Here is a 23,010-nt window from a genome sequence, read left to right as displayed (position 1 = left end):
AACTGTGAGCGGTTTTTCTGGTCAGGTGGTTTTGAATGAAACTACCACAGTGTATGTAAATAATCCAAGCCAAAGCAAATGTCATTCAGCCCCGGCTTCAAGTTATCAAACACAGGGATGAGAGGGAGGGAGGAGAAATGTAGGCTGCCTCAAGCACACATCAAGGAGTGCTAGCGAGGAGTGTCCAAGCCAGCCAGCCAGCCAGCCTCCACTTTGAGATGAGCCAAAAGTAAGGTGAGGCAATAGAAGGAGGAAAAGGGCAAGAGAGAAGGAGACAGAAGCTCAAGGTATTGTAGAACTCGGCATCATTCAAGGGCCAGGATTATCCTAAAGATACCATAGCAGGGTTGAATTTATCAGTTGGGAAGAAATAGGCATTCTAACAATACAACCCATCCTATGGAACATTTGTAACAAAACTTTATAAAGCCACTATGTGGTATTGATGTTTTCCAATTATAAAAGCTCTGGATGTATGGCTCTTCTCCCCTAATAGCTTTGCTATTAGTATCTTGCAAGATAAAAATACATCTTTCTCAGCTATTATTTTGAAAGGAGCACTTATGAATCACGAAATGACTATGTTGTTGTTCGTGAGGTGCACTTTGCTTTCAATCTGCAACAGGAGTTGCGAGTGACTCAGGAGCTGTGGAAGGGCAGGGCAAGCAGGACATAAGGGAAAGAAGAATGCTGGCTTGGGAAGCCCTGCAGCATAGAAAACCAGAGATTTGTAGAGTGGGAAGGGATCCCGAAGATCATCTAGTCCAACCCATTGCAATTTCTTTGGGTTGTATCCAATGTAGTGCTAAGTTTAAAAAGATTGGCAATGAACTTGTTTCACTCGCTCAGGAATAAGGAACCTGCGGCCCTGCATGAGTTTTGTAGACTACAGCTCCCACCATTTTTTATCATTGCCCAAGCCATCAGGGGCTGCTGGGAACTGGAGTCCAATGGCATCTGGTGGGCCACAGGTTCCCCCTCCTTGCAGATTGTCCTGTTCCAGTGTCTCCTCTTGTGCAAGGGGTTCTGCAGTTGGATAGCTTGTATTCATATGTACAATTTGTACAGAAAAGAAAAGGAAATTCTACCGCATTTCCACCAACCCAAGCTCTTGTGTAACCATTGCATTTATTTTCCCAGAACTTGGTTGCTGCTTTATTTCAATAGGTTAGTTTATTTTACCTTATTTTAGCTCTGCTTAGCTGTGTTTTATTTTATTTTTATAAAATTTTTTATTGATTTTCCAAACACAAAATAAACACAAACAATACACAATACATAAACAAACAAACATTAAACATGTATAATTTCATAACCTTCTTTTCATAAACCTTACTTCCCGGACTTCCCCATGCCTCCCCTTTTCTGCATCCTTGTTTTTACATTTCTTCAGCAACTCCCCCAATTAACTAATTATTCAGTTCATTTTCTTTTAAGTTCTTCTCTAACTTATCAATTACAGCTGCAATTCTCTATTTCCCAATCCTTTGACATTTTAACACTCATCAATTTTACAACAGTTTTTAAGGTATATTTTAAATTTCTTCCAGTCTTCTTCCACCGTCTCTTTCCCTTGGTCATGGATTCTGCCAGTCATCTCCGCCAGTCCCATATAGTCAATCACCTTCATCTGCCATTCTTCCAGCGTGGGTAGTTCTTGTGTCTTCCAATACTTTGCTAAAAGAATCCTTGCTGCTGTGGTGGCATACATAAAAAATGCCCTATCCTTCCTTAACACCAGTTGGCCAACCATGCCCAGGAGAAAAGCCTCAGGTTTTTTAGGAAAGGTCCATTTAAGGACCTTCTTAATTTCATTATAGATCATTTCCCAAAAGGCTTTAATCTTCGGGCAGGTCCACCAAAGGTGATAAAAGGTACCTTCAGTCTCATTACATTTCCAGCATTTATTATTGGAGCTGTGTTTTATTCTATATAATGCTTTCAGTACTGATGCAGTTTAATACTCATGCCGTTGACTACCACCTTGAAGCTGAGGTAGTAGATGGTATATAAACGTTTTAATGAATGAAGAAATAAAATGAAATAAAAATGAATGGTTTTACCCATGGTCTTGTTGTAGACTGCTAGCACAGTCTGAACTCTGTTGACAACATTGCTACAATTATTATGGAACAATAAGAATGTCACCAAAATGGCAATACATTGTTTCTTGCCATTAAATATCTGAGAGTTATTAATATCTTGTCCCACATGCCCCAGATCTCCTTTCTGGTTGAAGTGGAGCACCTGTTTAATAATAATAATAATAATAATAGTAGTAGTAGTAGTAGTAGTAGTAGTAGTAGTAGTAGTAGTATATTATTTATAGCCCGTCCATCTGGCTGAGTTTCCCCAGCCACTCTGGGCAGCTTCCAATCAAGTGTTAAAAACAATACAGCATTAAATATTAAAAACTTCCCTAAACAGGGCTGCCTTCAGATGTCTTTTAAAGAGAAGATAGCTGCTTATTTCCTTCACATCTGAAGGGATGGCGTTCCACAGGGCGGGCGCCACTACTGAGAAGGCACTCTGTCTGGTTCCCAGTAACCTCACTTCTCGCAATGAGGGAACCGCCAGAAAGCCCTCGGCGCTGGATCTCAGTGTCTGGGCTGAACGATGGGGGTGGAGATGCTCTTTCAGGTATACAGGACCGAGGCTGTTTAGGGCTTTAAAGGTCAGCACCAACACTTTGAATTGTGTTCAGAAACGTACTGGGAGCCAATGCAGATCTCTTAGGACCGGTGTTATGTGGTCCCAGCGGCCGCTCCCAGTCACCAGTCTAGTGGCCGCATTCTGGATTAATTGCAGTTTCCGGGTCACCTTCAAAGGTAGCCCCACGTAGAACTCATTGCAGTAGTCCAAGCGGGAGATAACCAGAGCATGCACCACTCTGGCAAGACAGTCCGCAGGCAGGTAGGGTCTCAGCCTGCGTACCAGGTGGAGCTGGTAGACAGCCAGGTGGAGCTGGTAGAATTGCATTTTCCATGGCACCCAATTTTCCCAGATGCACCACACATGGATGGGAGTTCTTTACCAGCTCACAAATCCTGTAGCTGTCATCTTGTGAATAGGTACTTACCTGGCCCACTTCCCAGTACTTACTGAGAGTGATGGCATGGCCAGGAGGGTGTGATAGCCAACGCCAAATGCTTCTGGGAGCCTTTGTAAGCAAGCAGTCCCTTGAATGTGCAATGCATGCCAGAAGACTAGAAACACTAGGAAATTGTCATTCTTATGGTACCCAGCTTCTACTGTACTTACATGTAGTGATATTCAAGAGTTCAGTGAAACAGAAGCCTTTGTGTCTTGAATGGAGATGGGCAAGCCACCCCTTCCATCAGCCTCTGATGCAATTTGGAGGAAAGGGGAGCAGAAAGGTCTAATTCACTGAGCAAAGACTGAGCTGGGTTCTGAGGTTTTCAGTCTGTGATGTGTAGGGACGTCATTTATCCCCACCACCACCATATATGTACGCACATGCATATATGTAAATTTAAGGAAATAAATACAGTGGAACCTTGATTCCTGAACGGCTTAGTTGCTGAACAAATTGGCTGCCAAATGCTGCAAACCCGGAAGTAAGTGTTCTGGTTTGCGAACTTTTTTTGGAAGCCAAATATCCAACACGGCTTCTGCTTGAGTGCAAGAAGATCCTGCAGCCAATCGGAAGCCCTGCCTTGGTTTTCGAACAGTTTCAGGAGCCGAACGGACTCCCGGAATGGATTAAGTTTGAGAACCAAGGTACCACTGTAATACTATAAGTTAAATAAAAATGCAATGTATCCCACCATAATGAGGAAGACTGTGACCTGATGTATGTGCCATCCAGCTGCTAACTGAAGATGGGTTACTTTAAGGCTCCTGTTCTCATTTCTTAGGGATCTTTATCTTTGAACCAGTGTTGATCCTCTATTAGAAGGTTCTTTGGTTCGTGTTCTGCAGAGTAGAACACATGGCTACTTTAATGTCATTTCCTCACATTAGCAATGCCTAAGGATACCAGCTGCTGCTGTTGGCTTTGTGCACAGCATACATGCCCCCCCCCCCGAGAATCCTGGGAATGGTAGTTTGAGAATGCTGATAATTGTAGCACTGCGAGGGATAAGCTACAGTTTCCAGGATTTTGGGGGTTGGTGCTTTAAATGTATGGTAGGTATGCAGTCATTGTTTGTTTGTTTTCAGATTAGGATACAGACTCCATTGGGTCTGGTCTGCAGCTATGTATCCTTTGATTTTCCCTGATTCCCCCCCCCCCTTGCTAAAGCAGTATGGATATAGATCTGTATCCTTTTGCCATATATTCACATTGTGTGATCTTCAAGGATTGTGATCTCCTGACCTGAGCGTCCTAAATCTTACCTGTAGACAGATGTTTGTAGACGTGCTTCTTGAAAGACCTGTGGGATGCTGGAGTTACTAGTTAACACAATAGTATTTCAAATACTCAAGGTGCATCACGTAGACAAGATTTTACAGTTTGCTAATGGTTCTTGCAGAAATCATTGTAGTGAAAAAGCAAAGGTTGCCTATAAGTCACACAGTGGTTCAAATAATATTTCTGGAAAGGCATCAGGAAACTATTTCCCTAAAACCTCTCTTTCAGCTGCTTAAAGAAATGAGATGGTGGCTCTTTCACGACATTAAGTTAATGTTTAAATAGGTTGTTCAGCAAAAAAAAACATGGTTTGGGCTCCTTGTTCAAGAAAATGCTGCTTCATTATTTGATGGTGGCTTCCATTCCTGCAAGCTCACCTATGCAATCTTAATAAGTAACCTAGAAGCTGACTTGTGTGATTTAGTAACAATGTGGGAAATTTGTGTCTAAATTGCTGATCTTTGCTTCCTTTTCCTGTTCTTGGGATGGAGCCCTTTGGTTTTATTCTATCAAAATCTATTCAGAACCTTATTTCTGCTGCAATGTTTTGGGGAAAATCTGTTGGATGTTTGCTTGCCAGTGGTGGATTGAACCAAAGCTGGCAGAGACAAAAAGATGCTGGACTAACTAATTTCAAAAAAATGGCATTCCTGATTCAGATGTCACCATGTCTATGCCAGATCGGAATTCCTAATCCCATGCAGGTCTGCTCAGAAGTAAGCCCTGTAATAGGAATGCAGAACACTTAGTACAGCAGACCAATACAGCTCCTAATCTAGAAATCTAGGGAAAGTACTTCCTTTCTGATTTTAGTGTGTTATACACACAAATGGCAGAAGTCTACCAATTTATTCTCAGACAGCAGGAGAAAAATTTATCCCCGCCCGCCAACTCAGACAGTATTGCCCCTTTCAGTTGTCCTGAAAATGCATAGAAAGATGAGGAAACACTTTCTGAAAATAAGGAGGAAGCAAAAAGGAAAGGAGGAGGGAACTATGAGAGAATGGAAGACTGAGCAACATGAGAAGGTGCCCAGGAGGTCATGTCAAGGCTATATGAGATCCTCAGATTGCCCACCTGCCAGCATCTCTGTTGCTATTATCTGACTACATATTAAGACCTCCACAAGGAGAGAATCCTGTGACTGTGAGTAGGACTGCCAGTGAGAATTTATTTATTATAAAGGTAGGAAGCATCCCCTTAGATGCTTTTTTCTTTTTAACCGGTGCTAGGCTGCAGAAACACTCCATTAACAGGACGAGCTTTCTCCTATTCTACCTTGCTCAGCTGGTACACTTTCTCCTCTTCCACAATTGTCCTTATTCATTTTTTTGTGACGCTACCAGTGTTTGTTTAATGAAGAAATGTGTTGCTATTGTGAAAGGTTAACTGGAAGTCCTTTACAAGTGTGACGTGCAAACAATCCTCGCCAACCTACTTCAAGGTGTAGAGTGCATATACTCTGCTCACAGAGAACATGAAAGCAGAGGGGAAACGTAGATGGCCCCAATGAAGAAAAATAATCCAGACTGAATGTTAGAGCAGATTTTATTTTTTTACCACTTTACCCACAAGATGGTGCTGTGCTACCCATGAATGCATAGATACCATTGTCTTTACGGTTCCTAAATTGCCATTTGAAAAACTATTTTATTAGGATTGGTGAAACAGTGTTATAGCTAGCGCCTGTGACCATTTACTGAAAATTAAATCCCACTGAGTTCAGTAAGCATAACATCTCTAAGTTCTGTTTCTGTGCGTGACGGTAGGCTGGCTAGCTAGCTAGCTGGGAGGGTTGTCATCGCCTCCACCCCACTTGAAGGAGAAACGACTCACCCTGTGTCTGTAAGAACCAAGGAAGCCATCTAAATTGCGGCATAAAATGGCTCCCCGTCTGAAAATGGGAGTATCTATGCCAAAGAGGAAGCTCTGACAACCAGACTTTGGGGACAGGGTTAGCATTATATGTGGCAAGCCTCGTTTTGGTTTCACTATCTTCCATAGTTCTGTGTACCAGTCAAGCCCGCATAACAGCTGTTTCCATAACAATTATCAATAAAGTAATTCTGGCGCAATTCAGCCCTCTGACACACAGAGCTAAACTACATTCCTCCTCCTGCCCTGACTCACGAGCTGTGGTACAGCCACGTCAGCAAACGAGATGCTGCAGCTGTCAGTATTTAAATGCCAAGGAAGGGGCCTGGAGAAAGCTTGCTGTTTCTAAGAAGATGCATCCAATGTCAGAGTGTCATGGAAGAGAGACAGCTTGTCTAATGGAGACCACTGCTTTGGGCAATATTAGAGATAACCAGATCTGGAACCAGTCCCCACAACCACCACCTTCAAATAACTTGGGTTATTTCATTGCCCAATGTTGATCCTGCTTTATCCTATTCTACTTACCTATTTAAAAGATGTTAGTACTGAGCTGGTATCTAACTCTAGAGCAGCAGCCCTGAGCCCAAGAGCTACAGCCAGAAGTGGCTCACCCTGTGAGGCAGAACTGCAGAGCTTCCCAGCCTCTGCCACCCACCAGGAGAGAGGAAAGATGGCTGAGAGGTCAGGGTGTGTAGGCATACCAGCAGAGACAATCTGGTGCTGCCACCAAAATGTCTTCACTGCTCTGATCTCCTTGCCTCCTTTGTTGGAGGTTTTTAAGCAGAGGTTGGTCATCTGTCATGGATGCTTTAGTGGAGATTCCTGCATAGCAAGAAATTGGACTAGGTGACTCTCAGGGTCCTTTCCAACCCAACTCCCAGGAAGCAGCAGCAACAAACTTGCCCGGAAGCCCCAACAAATGATCCACTTCTGGGTATAGCAAATCTCTACTACAAGACTTTTCTTCTCCTAATCTGTTTGTGCCTTAACTGGAGGGATCAGCCAGGAGGGGAGTGTAGAAATTCTGCCTTTGTTTCTAATATGTTCTTCTCTTCAAAATGTTAAGCTAGAGATTGCTACCAGGTGACCTGTTTATACTGTAAATCACTTCAAGATGGCTTACGGGAAGCCATTCAGAAGCCCATTGGGCCAAGCAAAAATCACACGATGTTCTGCCACTGAGAGGTCAAGAAGAATCAACAGGGTTGCACGCCCCCTGTTGATCAACAAAGGGGGGTCCTCTCTATCAACAAAGGTCATACATTTATCAGGAGCCTGAACTGAAATGGGGTTAGAAACTTGGTCTCATCCACACAACTAATGACATATCAAGCCAGGTTATGCAGGCTTGGTTTATGGACTCACATTAGGCACCTGCTACAGCTGAAATTTTTGAATTGGCCACAACTCTCTCTAAAAATTCCAGCACACAATGCATATATGTGAGAAATAGCTGTGACGAAAAAGTTGTTTAGCTGGTTCAAACATTACAGCTGAACAGCACAGATCCATACAGTGTATCAAAGCTGCAACGTGTGAATTGTCTGTTTTGATGGACCTGCCTGCTTCTTCATCAGCATTCTCACTTTCTCAACCCAGTTAATTATTATTAAAAGGGAGTAATGAGGAGAAACGTGTGCCGAAGTCCATTGTGAGATAAAGAGGCAACAGGCGACACCTTTTTGGGCAGTCATGAGCCAAACACCAGCCACTACTGAGCCACCCACTGCCAGGCCTGAAGAGAAGAAACTTACCTTTGAAGTGCCAGACATCATTGTTGTTGTCCTTTATTTCGCCTTTGTCCTTGCTGTTGGAATATGGGTAAGTCAGCCGTTTTGCAATGACTAGTGGTGCTAGATGTCTCTTGTTTTTAAGAAAGGCCTCTTCACTGAACAACATAGCACTGTAGTGATGCTCCTATTTAACATCTCTTTTCCTTTTGGCTGCATAGAACAGAGCCAGGTTTCCTCCCTTTTTTCCCATCTAAGGTCCTGGGTGGGCATAAATCTGTGTTCAGCTGTGCATTTCAGAGCTGCAAAGCCATTATTTCCTCCCTCTTCATTTCAGTCTTCTCTTCGAGCCAGTCGGGGAACAGTCGGAGGCTATTTCTTGGCTGGAAGATCCATGACATGGTGGCCGGTAAGTATGTAATAACCCACACCTTGAGAACAGCCTTTGCCAGATGTTGCAGATGACTGCAGCTCCCATTAGTCCCAGGCAGTGTAATGGTGGGATCTGATGGGCGCTGAGTCCAAGAACATCTGGGGGTGCTGAGTTGGTTGCATGACTCTTGATCAGAGGTGGCCAGCCTTCCAGATGTTGCTGGAGTAAAACTCCCATCATCAAATCACCATTGGGCATGTTGTCTGAGCTGATGGGAGCTGGAATCCAGTGTTTTTTTTCAGGGGGTATTCAAGGGTACGCAGTTCTGGCACCTTTTTCCCCTAGAAGAAAAGTACTGCTGGAATCCATCAGCATATTGAGGGCACCGTGCAGGCTATCTCTGTTTAAAAAGCAGCTCTCCTTAGTGTGGTTTAAGCAATTGACATATATACAGATGTCAAGGGATAGTTGAAGGCTGAGAAAGAGGGAAGATGAAACTGGGATGATCCTTGCTGTGGTGAAAAACGAATGAAAGAACGCTGCACTAGTTGTAGGAGGAAAGTGGTGAGGGTGGGGGTGATAAGAAAGGAAGAATGTGGCATATCTTTCCTGCTGTAACAAATATGTAGCTAGGAAGGTTGTGCCAACTGCTGCACTCTCAGCATCACAAATCATAGCCTTGTTGCACGGTTGCAAAGCAATTAGTACTGCAAGCACTGAAGGAAATACATATTGAAGATTTAAAACTTTAGGGCAGTTTTTAAAATACATAGTTTTCCAGGAGTGTGTGTTTGTGAGTGAATATGGATGTGAATATGGCAATTGAAGCCAAAACACTGTTTCAAGGGAAGTCCTAGTGGACACACTGAAACTCAATTCATGCACCGGATTGCACTGTTAAATGCTCATGCACCCAAATGAACCACCAGTGATGTAAAGCAGGGATAAGGAACCTATGGCAGTTCAGTTCCCATCAGTCCCAGCCAGCATAGGCAATGGTCAGAAAAGATGGGAGCTGGAGTCTATTAACATGTGAAGGCCTCGGGTTCCCCATCCCTGGTGCAAAACCTTTAGAAACAGCAATAAACAAGCAGCCATATTGCTGGAAGCATATGAAGCGTATCAATTCTGGAATTTAATATATATCAGGTAACATCAGGCTTTTGCAAAGTGGCATTGTTGTTGCAAATAAGAGAGCCAATTTCTTTTTTAAAAATCCAGCACATCCAACAACCCTAAAGATAAAAACAAAAACAAGGCCTTTTTCAAATAAAAATGAAAATTAACTCAAGTTCAAGAGCAGTTCCCATTCCTCTCATGAAACAACGGCAGGAGTCTCTTTTGCACTGTCTAGTAACTTCTTCATTTATTGAGCAACTGTGTTAGGACTGCAACTCTCCACACTAAACCACCCAGATATAAATCTCCAAAATGATTCACTGGAAAGGCATAAACCTTTTGAAGGACACATTTTCTTTGGAGCAGAAAGGTAATATAACAATAATTTAAAGACCCAGAGAAATAAGTGTCAGAGGAGTAAATATCCTTTTTGCCCTGTCACAAAAGAACACAAGGCTGTAGATCTTGCAAGTGTTTAACTGCAAGCTGAATGCAGTTTTGAACGCCAACATTAATTGTAAATTCCATAGGCTACGTTTTCTCCCCTGGAGACACGCACTCGCACCTGGTTATTGTTCTAATGCGCTTTGTGATTCACTTTCTCCCAGGTGACATGTAAGCATTGGCTTACCTGTAGCCTCTACAGTTTCATTGCAGGAAATTTAAGGGGCTGCCAAGAAGTCAAGTGTCCCCATCATCGTTCCTGCTGGACTTAGTTTTTTCAGGGAGAACAAAACTTCCTGGGAACTGAATCCAAGCAGAGGCTTGGATTCCCATCACCCTGAGTAAGGTGGCTGTTTAGCATTCTTCATTTATCTCTTGTTTTAGTATCCCATGGAAGCCCAGGGCAGCTAACAGCAACAGCAAGATACAACATATAATAAAACAATGATTAAAATATCTAGCAACATGGAGCCTTTAATTTGGGATGCCTCCTAAGTGTCCTTTCTAAATGAAGACCTGATCTAATAATCCTGCTCATGTTGCAGGAAATCTCACATTATACACTATCTTCAACTTTTTGCAGATCACCTACACTGTGGGTTACCAGAGTTTGGGTTCAATAATGTGGAAAGGCAGCATACAGAGTTCCCAGAGAAGAGGGATTGGTTGTTAAACTACTTTGGGAATTGTAGCTCTCTGGAGGTGGAGGAATAGGGACCACTTAACAACTCAGCACCCTTAACAAACTACAGTTCCCAGGGTTATTTGGGGAAAGCCATGACTCTCTAAAGTGACATGTATTGTGCCCATGAGGCCTCAGTTATGAAGCAATTCCCTTTCCAGGGTTTCACTTTGGGGCTGAGAGGACCATTACCTAAATCGTAACAGGCCTTTGCTTGGGATAGGAAGTAATGTTTCCCTAAACTCTTAACTCCGCCTCAGGCTGATTAGTGTGACTTTTTCTCCCCCAAACCTGGAGGAAATGTTGGTAGAGGATGAATCGCCGCACAACATCCTTTTACTGCCTCTGTGTTCCAGGATATAGGGAGCGCATTATGGGTTTAGACCCAAGTGCTGCTAGGAAAATGATAAACTCTGGTTACTTAAGGCCACTGTGGCATTGTATTACATGGCTTTACGTCGCCTCTTTTATACTGTCTACTACAATAAGGACATGTGTCTTAAGGAAAGTGTTTACATTTCTTGGGAGCCTTTCTGTTTACCCAAGATATGAATGCGTATTGTAGCCGTTAGTCTTTCAATCAGAGGCTTCCCAGATGAGATGTTTGCAAGTGTTTGCTTCAGGAAAGGTTTTCAGTCTTATCTCGTATTAATATTTTAACTATCCCAAAGGTGAGGAGCAGGTCAGATTCCATTAATCTTTGCTTAGGGCTCAGCAGTGCAAGAGGCAGAAAGACCTGCTACTTGGAAAAGGAAAACCACAGAGCAAGTGAGGCAATACCTTTTATGGGGGGTGGGAACCCAGTAATGTTGAAAATGCTGGATTACAAAAAATAAAAGTGTAAGTATTGAAAGCAAACAGCAACAAGGGAGTAATGTCACATTGGTCCAGTAACAGGTAGAAAATTAGAAAAACGGAGCAGACTAGTCTGGAATCCTTTCCCCTAGTATTTTGTTAGGTTGTTGGGTCTTCTTATTTTCACATATACATAAGGAGCATGCATTCAGGAATATTGTCCAGAGACATCTGGAATGGATGAAGCACGTACATTTCTGTGATATAAACCTATGGGGTCAAAAGCCATAAGTTATCTCTAGTCACACAAGCGCTTTCCTTTTTTTTTAAAAAAAAGAAAATAAGAAAAAATATTTCTTGCAATCACATCAGGAAATAACAGTACACAGCCAGTATGTACTGGATACAACCTGAGGTGTGCCTCATAACTTACGTCTACATTTTCATATCTTCTCCTCAGTAACAGCACTGTTAAAATAAACCCAAGGTATTTCACAGTCTCTAACCTTTCACAGTTTACACTCTGTATATTTTTAACCAAACAGAGCCACCTACTTTGAACACACACTGCTGGGCTGGGTGCCCCATTGCTTGTCAAGGCAATATTTTCCTTCATGGCAGGCCAAGCTGAAGCTTCCAGCATGCAGTATAAATATTTGCCCGCAGAGATGTCCTGCATTCTTTCATGTAAGACATGATCCAGTTCCACCCTGCCCCTGCTCCAGAGTCCCTGGTTTGAGATGCTCCGGGTTGGCTGTGACGCTTGACTTGAATCAAGTTGTCTTTACGTTGCAGAAAACATCAATTCATGTAACTTTGGTGAATCCTTGAAGGTCTCCTTCATTACAATGAATATATTACAATGAAAAATTGATTATTGCATGATAAATATTTAAATGTGTTTATTTAAGTATTTACTTTGAAAAGCATTTGTCTTTTGCAGATGTTAAGTGGCTAAAATGCATGATCACCATTGGTGGCATGGCTGATCACGCTGCTCAGCCATTAACCATCTGAAAAGCGTAGATTGACACCTTCAGACTCAAAATTTGCACCACCATTTTTGTTTTCAACACAGTTACAACATTCTTAAAACATCATTATATACTGTGCAACCTTGTTCCTCTTGGCAGTACCACTATTTATGCACATTATCCATATCTGTGTATTTATATTTCTACATGTAGCAGACTTAAAAGTTTGGCTGGTTTGGAGCTTCATGTTCAGCTGGTTTGGCCAATTAGTAATGATTAACCTGAAGTTAGGGACGCGGGCGGCGCTGTGGGTAAAACCTCAGCGCCTAGGACTTGCCAATCGTATGGTCGGCGCTTCGAATCCCCGCGGCGGGGTGAGCTCCCATTGCTCGGTCCCAGCTCCTGCCCACCTAGCAGTTCGAAAGCACCCCTAAGTGCAAGTAGATAAATAGGTACCGCTTTCTAGTGGGAAGGTAAATGGCGTTTCCGTGTGCTGCACTGGTGCTGGCTTGCCAGAGCAGCTTCGTCACGCTGGCCACGTGACCCGGAAGTGTCTCCGGACAGCGCTGGCCCCCGGCCTCTTAAGTGAGATGGGCGCACAACCCCAGAGTCGGACACGACTGGCCCGTACGGGCAGGGGTACCTTTACCTTTACCTTTAACCTGAAGTGTAGGAAGCAGTACAGTTGAATGAGGTTTTGTGTGACATCCTCCATGACTGGCCACCCAGAAGATATTGGAATGGCCTGATCAGTTTTCAAGTGACCAGGCCAGCTGATTGATCTGACATTATCACTCCCACGTTGAGACTAGTTTGGGGTGTGCCTGGCCTTTAGTAGCTATGTGTGCCTTCTAAAAGTGCACACATACAACCACTAGTGGGATTTGGAGCCATCCTAAGACATTTTGCTCCTTGGAACAAGGCGGAATAAGGAAGTGGAGACAAACCAAGATAGAAATTCACCTTGGGGAGAAATGAGGCATATATAGATACAAGCTAGCAGCCTAATACCTGACATTGCTCAAAAATTAGGAAGCCAAAAAATCAGCACGGTTTTGAAAGGGTCAGTCCACCATCTTGATTTAAAATGGTGTCCAATTGTATCCAAACATAAACAAAAATCCACTCCTTGTACTCAGGAACCATCGTGTTAAATTTGGTTACGATATCATAGGAGGTGCCCAGATGTGTAGCAAACAGACAACTTTCCAAAATATATAGCAGAGAAATAAACAGAGAAAAACATGCAGACAGCTCTTCCAATTTATGCTTAATTATGCAGATTAAAAGATTATGGCATTTGAGTAGTCCAAGTATTGGCAGCCAAACACTCAGAGCAGTAAAGTAGGACTCTCCATCACTGATGATCTTAGGATGAATCATGCAGTCTTTGTTTTTAAACAGGGAAATTAGATTTTGAGGTGTGAACTCTATGCTTTCTCACCACAGATAGAACATACAGCTGACCTTTTTCTATCAACTAACGGCAGCATTTTGTGTTTCAGATTGGAGCATCTCTGATGTCAAGCAATGTGGGGAGTGGCTTATTTATCGGCCTGGCGGGCACAGGAGCTGCAGGAGGCTTGGCCGTTGGGGGCTTTGAGTGGAACGTAAGATGTCCTTGAAGGATTCAACTTGCTCTTGACAAGGGATGTGGGTGTGGGCATCAGCTTAGTCAAGTGAAGAGGTTATTTGGTACTCCCCAATGCCTGAGTTTTATTGTATCTCCAACAAGACAATTGGAAATGCATAACTGATTTCAGCAGAAACGTTAGTAGGCTCGTGTGGCACATTCCAATGTAAATAAGCAGGAAAAAATTAATGCTAGAGCACATTTTCCTAGAACAAACAAGTCTGAAACTTGGAAACCTCTGTAGCTTCAGATTTATTTTTTATTTTTTATTTTTTGAAACATTGGGCTGGATTCATTTGTGCTAGCCAAAGCCAGGGCAGCAAGACCCACATGACCCAGTTACCTCCCCAAATCCCCCAAGAGGATCAAGAGAACCCCCAGAACAGCACATGGGGGCATGGAGAAAGGGGAGATGATTCTATCTGGCAAGAATGAATGAATTAGATGTAGGATTGCCTGTTCGAGGTCTTGAAACAGTGCCTATAGCTTTAAGAGCACTGAGTCATAAAGATTGTATATAGCATCATGGTATTGAAAGAGGCTATTTGACCACTGCCCCATCTTCTTTAGCCTGCAGTGCCATCAAGGTGTGTAGTGCCATTGTTTCAGTGGCTGGTGTCACTTGTGATCTTGGAACTCTTAAAACAAGTTTCTTGGTCTGAATCTGGCAACCTTAGCTGGATATGTATATATGACAAAAGTCAGAATGTGACTAAATTAACTTTTTGTGGTTTGGCATTATAGTTTACTATCTATCTGCCCTAGCCAGATGGGAGAATGAGCCCCTAGTTTTTACCATGTACCCTTGGTTATTTCTTGATGGTAGGAATTGTTCTAGCTATATGTACTCTCTCCCAGAGTTGCCAAATGAGGAATGTCAAGTAAAGGGTTGGTGCCAAGGATTAAAAACAAATGTTTAGTGGATAAGTTATTCTCTAGTTCACCGATATGGATTTTAGAGAGCATTGGGGCAAATTTGTTTCAAAATTGAAAAGGATGCTAACATGAACACTACTAATGGCAGTATTCTACTCCTAAATGTGAAACTGTCTTCGAGCAAATGTTGATTCATAATAGTCACTTGCAGCAAACGTCAGTTGTATTAATACATTCCTGCAATAAACTCCTATAGAGTTTCTAAAATAAGAGGATTATCTTGTGGGAAAAAATGTTTTAAATGACAAGTGCCTTTTAACTTTCATCAAATTCATGTTATTATCATGATGATGATAATATAGTATTTATGGTAGTTGAGAGGTAATGTGGTTCCCACTTCTATATATTTCAAGAGGGTGTGCAAAAAGCAGGAGAAGGCAGAAGTGAACTGAAAGAGGCTACCTCTGTGCTAGCATTGTTTGAAGATCATGGCTATGCCGCTACTGGAGGAGCTGGTGCTGCATGCAGTGACAATGCTTCACTCACAGCGCAGGTCTGCAGCTGTCCTGAGGGATGTGTGAGCTTCTCTGCTGCCAACAAAACCGGCAGGTTGGCTGTCTCTAAGATGAATGACTCCTCTTGGTGCAAAAGGTCACCCAGTAATATACCTCCTGTTGCAACAAAGTTCACTCTGGCTAGAACAACAAGGATGTGGGATGAAAGAGAGGGCTCCAAAATAAGGCAGCATTCTTCTGAGCTATCAGCAGTGTTCACCTTCAAGCAGCCTGATCCCATTGCTTGGCTTTAACCACAGCAGTGTGAGCCCTGATGTACAACGTTTCATCAGAGGTGGGGGACCCATGGAGTTCCAGATGTCAGAGTCTAAAACAGGCATAGGCAAACTCGGCCCTCCAGATGTTTTTGGCCTACAACTCCCATGATCCCTAGCTAACAGGACCAGGGGTCAGGGATGATGGGAATTGTAGTCCCAAAACATCTGGAGGGCTGCATTTGCCTATGCCTGGTCTAACAACATCTGGAGGATCATAGTTTCCTCACCCCTGTGTTAAGTCTGAATCCAGCCTTCACTTTAAAATGTTTTAAAACACCCCACCAGATGTTTTAGACTACAGTGTGGTCCAAACCATCTGGAGGGCACCAAGATGGCAAAGGCTGACCTTATCCTATGCCTGGCAAGTAGCATGGAGTTCATTTATTTTGCCCATCTGCCAGAAACTTCTATCTCTTGCCCTACTCCTGGCTTTCTTTTCTCTTACATTTATATCCCAACCTTTACCCCACCTCCTCATTTCGTCCTCACAAACAATCTTGTGAGGTAGTTCAGGCTGGCAGACAGTGACTGGCCCAAGGCCACCCAGTGAGCTTTATGGCTGGGTGAGGATTTGAACCCTGGTCTTCTGGATCCTAGTGGAATCTAACCACAACACCATACTGGTTCTGTTTTCACAGTTATATATTTGTGCTGGCCTTCATGACATATGCCGGTCAAAAGTATTCACAGAAGGTCAATACCCCATTCATATGCCCTGACAAAGAAGGATGGAATTCTCCTTTTCTGGCACAACTGTATCTTTTCAAGGGCAGGAGAGAGCTGCCGATAGAGGAGACACAATGGCTGTTGCATGGTTTGTGTCTGCTCCCAATGCTGCCAAAAACACCATTTGTTGTGCTTTTCTCTTGTATTTTTCTCTTGTGATCTGCCCTGAGATCTTGGGATGAATGGCAGTATATAATAATAAATAATAATAATAATACTACCAGATGGAGTGGGGTCATAGTGCTCTATCCTATGGCTGGTTCTCCTGCCTCAGCACAGCAATTCACAGAATCACATCGTAATTTGTGAACTTGAACACAATACAGTGATGCCTTCCAGCAGTCACAACCTTTTCAACACTACAGCAGTGTTGTCAACCCATTTCATTTGGGAGTGATCACATTCCAAACCCTGAAATCTCCTTTTGCCCAGGATCTATTTCTGGCAACCCACACCCATGGCTTTTGTGATTCACCCTTGTCTTTTGAAAAGTACTGATCAAAGATTGTATCCATTCTCATCTTTACTCCAATCTGTCTAAGGGATGGGTGGACTCACGGAAGCCCAGTCCATCCCAGTTCTCAAAAGTGACAGGACTAAGTATATTCTGTTTCATTTCCAGGTGTATTTTTAAATTCCACCTGCAAGCACACATTAGGAATATGTGTTTAGAAGCATCTTATGAAGTAGTCTGAGCATTGCATTCACTTCCCTCAGTTTCTGAAAGTGTGTTGCTAGCCTTCCATGGCCTGAGCAGCTAGCATATGGGTCTTTTTGCTGTCACATGCCTTGAGTGAAGACAGAGCAAGTCTCCCTTGTAATGACAATGCTTAATGCCGTTCCATTGCTCCCAGGGGGAATTGTACAGGAAAAAAACCCACAATTGCCTCCAACGCTTAAAGGGGGAGATGGGACTAGACCACTAATAGAATCTGCCAACCTGCTGATTCTGAAGTGGATCATTCTTCTAATCTGGGTCAAGATCTGGCCAGATTGATCAGGTGAGTTCACACTGGAATCTGAGTAGGGCAGATTCCTTCTCCATTCTTACATTAATCCAATGGACTTCAAGCATCTTTTCATCCCTTCCTTCACGTAGTTGAGAACCAAGCAAGGCATTCCAGTTTTGTAGCACATGTTGTATCTGCCATTCTTGTTCATTAGAAATACTGGCAATTTGCCTTTCCAATTTTTATATAAACTATTGTTTGCATAGAATTGACTGTGTAGCACAAAGTCTGGGCATCCATTGCATGTGTTCTTCTTCTTTGTTAGGCCACCTGGGCATTGCTGGTCCTCGGCTGGATCTTTGTGCCAGTTTACATCTCTTCGGGAGTGGTCACCATGCCTGAATACCTGAGGAAAAGATTTGGAGGGCAGAGGATTCAAATCTACCTATCTGTACTGTCCCTCATCCTGTATATATTCACCAAGATATCAGTATGTATCTCGGGGAAATAGAGTTGTAGCTTGTAGAGCACAGCACTTTCACAGGGAGGTAATGGGTCATTAGTGTGGACAAGTCATTCCACTATCCTCACTGAACTAGTCCTAAATACTGGATCAGTCCCTTCACTAAACATTATATACAAGCTTTCAGGGCTACCACTCCATGTTGAAGGAGGCCTGTGGTGGTCTCCCTCTTCCATCAATGGGCCCTGGTGGGCTTGTGTGATAGTAATCAATGGTTGGATCTACCTGCCATTGCAATGTTCTCCCCAAAACCCTCATTAATCCAGGGTCTTATGAGAAATTTAAATGCAATGAGACCTAGCTGCCTGATACAGCTTGGACTGCCAGGCCAGGATTTCGTTTAACAGGTGGGGCAAAGCAAGTGTCAGCCATAGGCCCAGTTGGGGGGATGGAGCCTTGACAGGTGTCCAGAGATACCAGGTATGAATTCAGCTAGCTTTTGTCAACACATGCATCAGTTGAGATTCTGGCATTTCTGATGCCTGGTTTGATTATTTTCAAGAGTAATTTTAATGTGATTTTCCAGGTAGAATATTTCTTAGAGATGTCATAATCCGATGCTACTGGTATCAAGGTCCTTTTTCTTGTATTTGTTCCAGACAGATATTTTCTCTGGTGCACTTTTCATCCAAGTCTCCCTTGGTTGGAACCTTTACCTTTCTACAGTGATCTTGTTGGTTGTGACAGCCGTCTACACTATAGCTGGTAACTATGCTGTATAATAATGCCACTACGAAAAGCCAGATATAGCCAGATAGTGTGGACAGTTTCAGGTCATGGTTCATGGATACCAGTGAGGGGGCATCCAGTAGGTGGGGATTTCAACTGATACCAACCAAGCTACCTACAATGGACTTAAAAGTATAGCACCTGTAGTCAAGTTGGTGGGTGGGGAATGTTGTAAACTTCAGATATCTCCAATGTGCTGCGTTCAGACTCGTGCTTTCAAAGCAACTTTGCTGGATTTGAGGATCAAGCTACTTGAGGTGCTCAGCTGTGTGACTGTCTTCCCTGAAGTGTGTGCTTGAAGTTAAAGCAGCTGCGAGGAGCTAGTATCTGCAGCAGGAATTTACGAGGAGGGCAGAGGGTGTTTCTCTCCTACCCTGCAGACCATTCTTTTCTTCTTCTTTTTTAAAAAACACAATTTTCAAGCCCAGGTTGTCATATGTCCTCTTTTTCCAGAACACGTCTTCTTTTTCATAGGTAGAGTCGTCACAGTGATCCATAGTTAAAAGTGGAAGTCGGCAAATGTGTCCTCTTTTTCGCTCTTCAAAATATGGCCGCCCAAAGCCAGGCAGGCATATTCTCTCCCTAAGAGGCAAAACGTCAGCTTAGAGTAGGCAATTTGGAAAAGAAAAATAGCCTAAAGGGAAAGATTGAGAAATGGCCCCTTTCCCTTTCTGATCCTGACTGCAGTTTCCTGCAACTGATTTGTCACAAGTTTGGTCTGAAATGTGCAAAGTTTGAAGAAACAGTGATTTCATTATTCCATTCCTGAATTGCAGGGGTTTGGTTAGATGCCTTTGGGTTCTCTTCCAACTCCACAATTCTATGATTCCATGATTCATTTCATGGACTCAAAACCTTAATTTTTGTACAATCATGGAATTGTAAAGTTGAAAGAGACTCTGATCCAACCCCCTGCAATGCAGGAATATGCAGCTGCCCCATAGGCGTTATCAGCACCACGGTCTAACCAACTGAGCTATCCAGGCTCTTGCTCATGTGTTAAAACCGCATTCTTTTCATCGATTCATTTATTAGAATCACATTCCATTTTGTAACTGAGTAAGGGAAAACACAAAAATGTAGAAATATTGGTCTTTGAATCAGTTCTTTCTAATCTTTTTCACAGGTGGTTTAACTGCAGTGATATACACAGATGCTTTGCAGACTGTGATCATGGTGCTTGGAGCATTGGTTCTTATGTTTATCGGTGAGATGAAGATGGGATTGTGTTGCTTTATTTCTTTGGCTAATAGAATGACACATCTTGAAAAAAATGCCAAAAACCATCTGGGTTGATGTTGTCTCAACTTCTACATCAAAGTTTTTTTTTATGAGAAGAGAAAACTGGACTTAAGTTTAGTTATATGTTTATTATGTCTCATCTAATATCTGCAAAAGCTCTGCACAATTAATATGGCTTGTTTATCCAATGTGTGGCTTGTTTGAGCATCTGAACCTAGCCTAGCAGATTTAACTATTTTGTATTCTGGCAACCAACTACAATGCAAAGATATGGCTTGTTGTTGGCTTGCAAAATGTGGCTTGTTTTGACTATAGTTTGGTGTCATGCCTGAACCCAACAACCTTGCTTACTTTGGGTTTGCCTGGCCACTTAAAGTGCCTTCCATGGGGGAGGGGGTAATTATTGGTAATCCATGGAGTCAAAAGCTTAAAGCCCTTCCTCCCAAACGCCATGGTCCCAATCCAGCTTGCCCCTCCCCGCAATACTATTCCCCAACACAAAGAAAACCATTAACAATTCATATTACAAATTTCACATCTGGTTTGACCCTGCAAAATGTGGCTGGAGGGGACGGTGCATGGCTGGGGGGGGGGGATATGGATGGATGACATGAGCTTGCTGACTGGACTGTGGCCTCTTTCATTTTAGGCTTTGATAAAGTTGGGTGGTACGAAGGACTGCAAGAGAAGTATAGTAGAGCCATCCCCAGTGTCATTGTGCCAAACACTACTTGCCACTTGCCACGGGAAGATGCCTTCCATATGATGAGAGACCCTATCAATGGAGATATTCCATGGCCTGGACTTATATTTGGCCTCTCAGTGCTTGCTCTTTGGTGCTGGTGCACAGATCAGGTAAAGTAAATCAGGTAAAGTAAATACCGTATTTTTTGCTCTATAAGACTCACCAGACCACAAGACGCACCTAGTTTTTGGAGGAGGAAAACAAGAAAAAAAATATTCTGAATCTCAGAAGCCAGAACAGCAAGAGGGATCGCTGTGCAGTGAAAGCAGCAATCCCTCTTGCTGTTTTGGCTTCTGGGATAGCTGCGCAGCCTGCATTCGCTCCATAAGACACACACACATTTCCCCTTACTTTTTAGGAGAGAAAAAGTGAGTCTTATAGAGCAAAAATTACGGTATGTCTTTCTTGCTGCATGTTTGATAGATTTATCACTGCCCTCTACAGGAGAGTTTTAGGACTAATTTATTGTGCTGGGATCAAAAACCCATTGGATTATTTCAGTCAAAATCAGCATATGAGATCTCTGTTTCCTTGTATTACAGCACGTAGGAATCATTTGCATTACTCAGATTCTGAGCACGCATTAAAAAATTCAGAGGCAGAGTTAAAGCCTAATGTCACGAGAAAAAATAATGGGTGCCTTCAGTGCTAGTTGCACTTAGAGTAGGCCCATTAAAGTTAATAGACACAGCTAACTTAGGCTCACTAATTTCAGCAAACTAAAGAAACAGCCCTAACTCGGCCCTGTTACTTGAGGTAATGGGATGGAATACAGTGGTACCTCGGGTTACATACACTTCAGGTTACAGACACTTCAGGTTACAGACTCCGCTAACCCAGAAATAGTACCTCAGGTTAAGAACTTTGCTTCAGGATGAGAACAGAAATTGCGCAGCGGCGGCAGTGGGAGGCCCCATTAGCTAAAGTGGTGCTTCAGGTTAAGAACAGTTTCAGGTTAAGAACGGACCTCCAGAACGAATTAAGTTCTTAACCCGAGGTATCACTGTAAAAACTTTCCTTATAACCAGTCCGATTAACCATGCATTAATTGTATAGTACATTTAAAGCTCACAAATGGTTTTTAAAAAATCATAGATTAAAAGTATACATTTTAACAGGATACGTATGTTTCACATGTATTTAGGCAGCTTTTGTCTCTTAATTTGAGAAAGGTTATCTCTTGAAGATTCTTTACAAACCCTCCAGCCTAGCCTTCAGTTTTTAGCGACTGCCATTTCTTAACCATTTGGCCAAAAGATTGCTTTGACTATCTTGGTTCTCTTCTGTTTCCAAGAAAATGTGAAACAACCTGTGCAAAGTTTCCTTAAAACTAACTGGTTCTCCTTTCAGGTAATTGTGCAAAGGTCACTCTCTGCGAAGAGTCTCTCTCATGCTAAAGGCGGGTCTGTGCTAGGCGGATATTTGAAAATCTTCCCAATGTTTTTCATTGTCATGCCGGGCATGATTAGCAGAGCTCTCTATCCAGGTAAGCTCCTGCTGGCTGTTCTAAGGCTACAAGTGCCCACAGGTGGCCATTTACAAGGAGGGTGGACAGCTGTAAACATGCAACTACCTACAGTAGGAACTCATCAAGCTATATGGGGAGACAAACTTTCCCAACTGGTCATTGGATAGACAATAATATTGTATTTGCTAGCAATTTGCAGTAAATTTATAAGCAGCATTCACAAGGTAAACACAGTCATCTGCTGTCACCCTATATATGTATGGGTGGCACTGTCAGAAGTAATAACATTTGGGACAGGAAACACATGGCATGGATCTCAAACACAACCTGAAAAGCATATGTCTGCTGCACACTTAATCACCCATAAATGTAAACAACAACTGCTTCCTCTATATCTCCTATAACTAAAACCTGCATTTCTTTATTTACTTGCTTGCTCCAGATGAAGTGGGATGTGTAGACCCAGAAATCTGTGAAAAGGTCTGTGGAGCGAAAGTGGGTTGTTCAAACATTGCCTACCCTAAGCTAGTAATGGAGCTCATGCCTGTAGGTAAGGTAATTCTATTCTTGTTGAGAGCGAGGTGGACCACATGGGCAAGCGTTGGCCTGCTGATGAAGTGGGCTAGTGCCTGGGTGGGCTGGTGAGAGTTCGCTGGTGAAAGTTAACTAGGCTTTCCCTGTTGACTTCTTAGGACTCCGTGGCTTGATGATTGCCGTGATCATGGCTGCCTTGATGAGCTCTCTCACCTCTATCTTCAACAGTAGCAGCACCCTTTTTGCCATAGATATCTGGCAGCGACTCCACAAGACGGCCACTGAACAGGAACTCATGATCGTCGGAAGGTCCTTTTTTCTTCCCCACACCTTAATTTGCTTATCAAAAATGCTCCCTGAGCAGACACTGCCCACAAACTGC

General features: G+C 42.9%; 1 protein-coding gene across 1 annotated transcript in view; it reads left to right on the top strand.

Moving 5' to 3' along the window:
- The first annotated feature begins 201 nt into the window (after positions 1-201).
- SLC5A9 (solute carrier family 5 member 9) overlaps positions 202-23,010 on the top strand; it is a 33,611-nt gene continuing 10,802 nt past the window's right edge. Inside the window, exons 1-11 of the mRNA XM_077928751.1 lie at positions 202-287; positions 7,870-8,074; positions 8,321-8,392; positions 13,876-13,980; positions 17,713-17,877; positions 18,510-18,615; positions 19,766-19,846; positions 20,531-20,736; positions 21,977-22,112; positions 22,537-22,644; positions 22,787-22,937. Of these exons, the coding sequence (XP_077784877.1) occupies positions 7,946-8,074; positions 8,321-8,392; positions 13,876-13,980; positions 17,713-17,877; positions 18,510-18,615; positions 19,766-19,846; positions 20,531-20,736; positions 21,977-22,112; positions 22,537-22,644; positions 22,787-22,937 (1,259 nt within the window). The 5' untranslated portion in view covers positions 202-287; positions 7,870-7,945. The remainder of the gene's footprint in view (positions 288-7,869; positions 8,075-8,320; positions 8,393-13,875; positions 13,981-17,712; positions 17,878-18,509; positions 18,616-19,765; positions 19,847-20,530; positions 20,737-21,976; positions 22,113-22,536; positions 22,645-22,786; positions 22,938-23,010) is intronic.

This window comes from Podarcis muralis, chromosome 5 (assembly GCF_964188315.1).
Source record: "Podarcis muralis chromosome 5, rPodMur119.hap1.1, whole genome shotgun sequence".
In the NCBI taxonomy this organism is placed as follows: domain Eukaryota; kingdom Metazoa; phylum Chordata; class Lepidosauria; order Squamata; family Lacertidae; genus Podarcis; species Podarcis muralis.
The sequence above is the reverse complement of the archived record's forward strand: the minus strand, read 5'-3'. Positions and strand labels throughout refer to the sequence as shown.